This window comes from Chiloscyllium plagiosum, unplaced genomic scaffold, assembly GCF_004010195.1.
Source record: "Chiloscyllium plagiosum isolate BGI_BamShark_2017 unplaced genomic scaffold, ASM401019v2 scaf_18073, whole genome shotgun sequence".
In the NCBI taxonomy this organism is placed as follows: Eukaryota; Metazoa; Chordata; class Chondrichthyes; order Orectolobiformes; family Hemiscylliidae; genus Chiloscyllium; species Chiloscyllium plagiosum.
In genome coordinates, this window is record NW_025191749.1 from 1 (window position 1) to 3,576 (window position 3,576).

Below are 3,576 nucleotides of genomic sequence, written 5' to 3' on the forward strand. Positions count from 1 at the left end.
TGTAAAATAGACTCTCTATCCCCCGCCCTGGTACCTGTGAGCGACAAGAGCGGGGCCCAGGTTTCTCCGGAGTAGCTGCAGCGCGCAGCCGGGACGAGCGCCCGCCCTCAGCAGGACACCCGCCGCCGCCATCATCAACACCGACCTTCAGAGACCGAGGTGGTGTGTGGGGGAGAACCGGAAACCACTGGTTACTTCACATCCGCCCCCGGCAGCCATCTTCCTGAGGGGCGGACCGACCAATCAGGCGTCGGCGGGCGAGCCGGCGAGGGGCGGTCCCACCAATCGGTAATCACCCCCCCTGAGAGGAGCCGCCCCGTCTGGCTGCGGCTTGCGCGCGCAGTCTCTGGGGTCGGGCGGCGTGGGGGCCCGCCATCTTGCTGCGGGGCGCTCGGGCTGATATTCGCGGCGAAGTGGACTGTTCTCCGCCATATTGGTGAGGGGCGAAACGCGGCATTTCACCTCCGAGCTGACGGTTGGGTTTCAAATACCAAGAGCGGGGTCGGGGAAAAATGTCGTCCACCATCTTTTAGTGGGGCATGGACCAACATTGCGGCTGGCCTCCATATTACTGAGGGGCACGTGCCGTCATCAAACAGGAAAAAAACATTCCAATTGGGTTAATATGCAAAATAATGACATCGTATATATTACTTTTTTAAAGAATGAATTAGGTCTTGAATAGGATCAAACATATTTTGAATGGGATCAATCATTGTGTTTGAATTTTTACCGCCATTCCCACCGCAATGCCCCTTAAAAACATGGCCGACAACGGCAACTAAACGGGTAACTTCCCCTTGCCCCTCAACAAGATGGCGGAGGCAGCCCTCGGTTTCCCATTCGCCCACCGGCCCCGCCCCCATTTAGCGGAACCATCACTGAGGGGGCGCGTGTCCCCCCAGGCCCTTAGTGGGTGTTTGGAGAGGGGGGGTGGTGTAAAAAAGGATAAGAATCAACTTTGACCAGCAGACAAGGGGTTTTGCAAAAAAAATAACCATTATTTAGGTGTAGCAACATTGGCCAACTGCAAATAGTGTCCGGCGGAATAAACATGTATGTGCGCTACCCAATGCAATTCATCAACCCCACAAAGCCCTGGCGAACCAATTGCCGGGATGCGTCCGCCTTGCATGCTGGGGAATGTAGTCCAGCGCTTCATTATTCAGCGCGTTGTGATCGCGCGGTAAAACTACATCTCCCAGAAGTTCTGGCGGCCAATGCCCCTTCGTCCAATAGAATCTGCACCTGACGGACGCCCCGCCTCCAAACGGTGACATCGTGACACCCGTCAAAACGTGCGCGCATGCGTTGTCTGTGACCATCAGTGGAGGCTGGGCAGAAAGACTACATTTCCCTGAGAGCACCGCGTCCCCCCTTACCCCCCCCCCCACAACATAGACGATGATCTTAGTCGGCGTGTAACGTCGATGCGCGATTACGTCAACGCCTGGGCCGAAGCGGCGAGCCAGGGAGCACTCTGGGAGTTGTGGTCCGCCGGCGGGGGGCGGTCCCGATGCCTGCGGCGGGAGGTGGGGGTCGGAGGAGACTACGGCTCCCGTCGGGCGTCGCGGCGCCCCGGGTCGGCGCCCCGCCCCCCCTCCCGCATCTCCAGCCCCGCGCGTGGCCACGCCCACCGCCTCCTTCTTCCAACGGCCGGGAGAGGAAGATGGCGGAGCTGGCGAGGTGGCGGTGTGGTGCAACAGGAGCGTGAAAGGAGGCTGGCGGGAGACCGCGAGGAGGAAGACTCAGAGACAAGACCGCGTTTTATTCTTCTTCTTCTTCTTCCTCCAATCCCTGTCCGAGGAGGAGGAGGAGGGGGAGGGGAGAGAGAGAGAGAGAGGGGGAGTCTTCTTCTTCCTCCAATCCCTGTCCGAGGAGGAGGGGGAGGGGAGAGAGAGAGAGGGGGAGGGGGTCATAATCCAAGATGGCCGCCCCTCCCCTTTCCCATTGACATCTACCCACCAACCCAACACAGGGAGGGCTCATGGACAATATATGCCTCATTACTCTTCCCCAAGACCCCATTTTGGCGTGGTTGACTGAACAGGCCCTGAGGACCTTCAGGAGGCCAGGATCTGGCTTTTGGGGACTCTTTGAAGACCCCCCCCCCCCCACCTCCCCGCACTCCCATTCCTTGCATTCCACTATCAAACGATAAAGGGGGAGTAGGGGGCTGCCCCCTTTGCAACTCCCCTTGCACTCTCCCGGAACTCCCACTCCCTCGCCGCACCTGACCGCCATCAGCCGCTCAGGCCGAGGGGAGCGTCAAGACGGGCGAGCCAGCTGGCAGCTTCCCCGAGAGAGAGAGAGAGTGAGAGAGGCGACTGAGCTCCCCGCGTCTTCAGGGTTTGCGCCGAGGGGAAAGCAGAGACCCTGCGGGGTTTTTTTGTGACTGTGCGCCCCTCCTCAGTTAGTCTCCCGCGGCGCCAAACTGGTCGATCGCCTGAGCACCGACGAGAGAAAGACAGAGAGAGGCAGTGGCCAGCTCCCTGTGATAAGTGAGTGGCTGTTGGGCGCTGTCTTCCTTGTGCAAAGCCGTCAAAATATACTGAAGGAGAGGAGGAATAAGAGCGCTCTCAGTCATTGCCCTGCTTGAACAGACAACCCACGACGCAGTCATCCTCTGGATTGTCACGTTGACTAAACTGTTCACCACAGCCCACCGCGGCACACGGTTCTCCCGTCACCAAAAGACTGCCTGGGTTGTTTGCCCGGATTCTCTTCTGTACGAGCGCATCTGCGTCTTTGCTGGTCAAACAGGCTGAACTGAAGCCAAGTGGATTGGAGTGGATTGTTCATTTGCTGTTTCATTTGTCGGAGGAGAGTTTTCGTTTAACTGATCGGCGGTTTTGCTGGACAGAGAGCAGGAGGGAGTAAGATGACAAGGAGCCAAGGTGGGAGCGGGCACCATCCAGTCGTTCTCCACGTGGAATAGCAACACCGAGCGCTCCCATTTCGATCACCGCTTGCCAGCTCTCCACTTGCTACATTCCAGAGTGTGGAAGGTGTCATTGGGAATTGTGAGCTGGGAATCCCGGAGCGCCTGTGCTTGCTTGCGGACCGGAAGGACGGTGCCAGGCACCCTGCCCTCGGCGATGGCAGACGCCAAGCAGAGCAGCCAGCAGTGGCCAGAGGAGCAGGTGAACCGGGAGCACGGGCTCTACTCCTTGCACCGGATGTTCCAGATTGTGGGCGCACAGCTCACCCACCGCGACGTGCGGGTGCTCTCCTTCCTCTTTGTCGACGTCATTGAGGACTATGAGCGTGGCATGATCCGGAGCGGGCGTGACTTCTTCCTGGCGCTGGAGCGCCAGGGGCGCTGCGACGAGACCAACTTCCGGCAGGTGCTGCAGCTGCTGCGCATTATCACGCGGCACGACCTACTGCCCTACGTTACGCTGAAGCGAAGGAAGACAGGTAAGAGAGAGAGGGGCCGACCGCCTGGGGAGGCAGAGAGGTGGCGCTTGGCAACAGCTCCTAAGCACGCAAGAGGACGCGAGCAGTGTGCCTCAAGTGTGCGGTACTGCAAGTGGGTCAGGACTGAGGGTGCGCCGCACTGTCGGAGGGTCAGTG

General features: G+C 59.3%; 1 protein-coding gene across 1 annotated transcript; it reads left to right on the top strand.

Annotated features, from left to right (window-relative positions):
• Positions 1-1,855: 1,855 nt before the first annotated feature.
• On the top strand, positions 1,856-3,523 carry LOC122545708 (death effector domain-containing protein-like; the record flags this gene model as incomplete). Its single annotated transcript, XM_043684647.1, has 1 exon — positions 1,856-3,523. A coding segment is annotated over exon 1 (425 nt), but the record flags the coding sequence as incomplete, so codon positions are not given.
• Between the last annotated feature and the right edge of the window lie 53 nt (positions 3,524-3,576).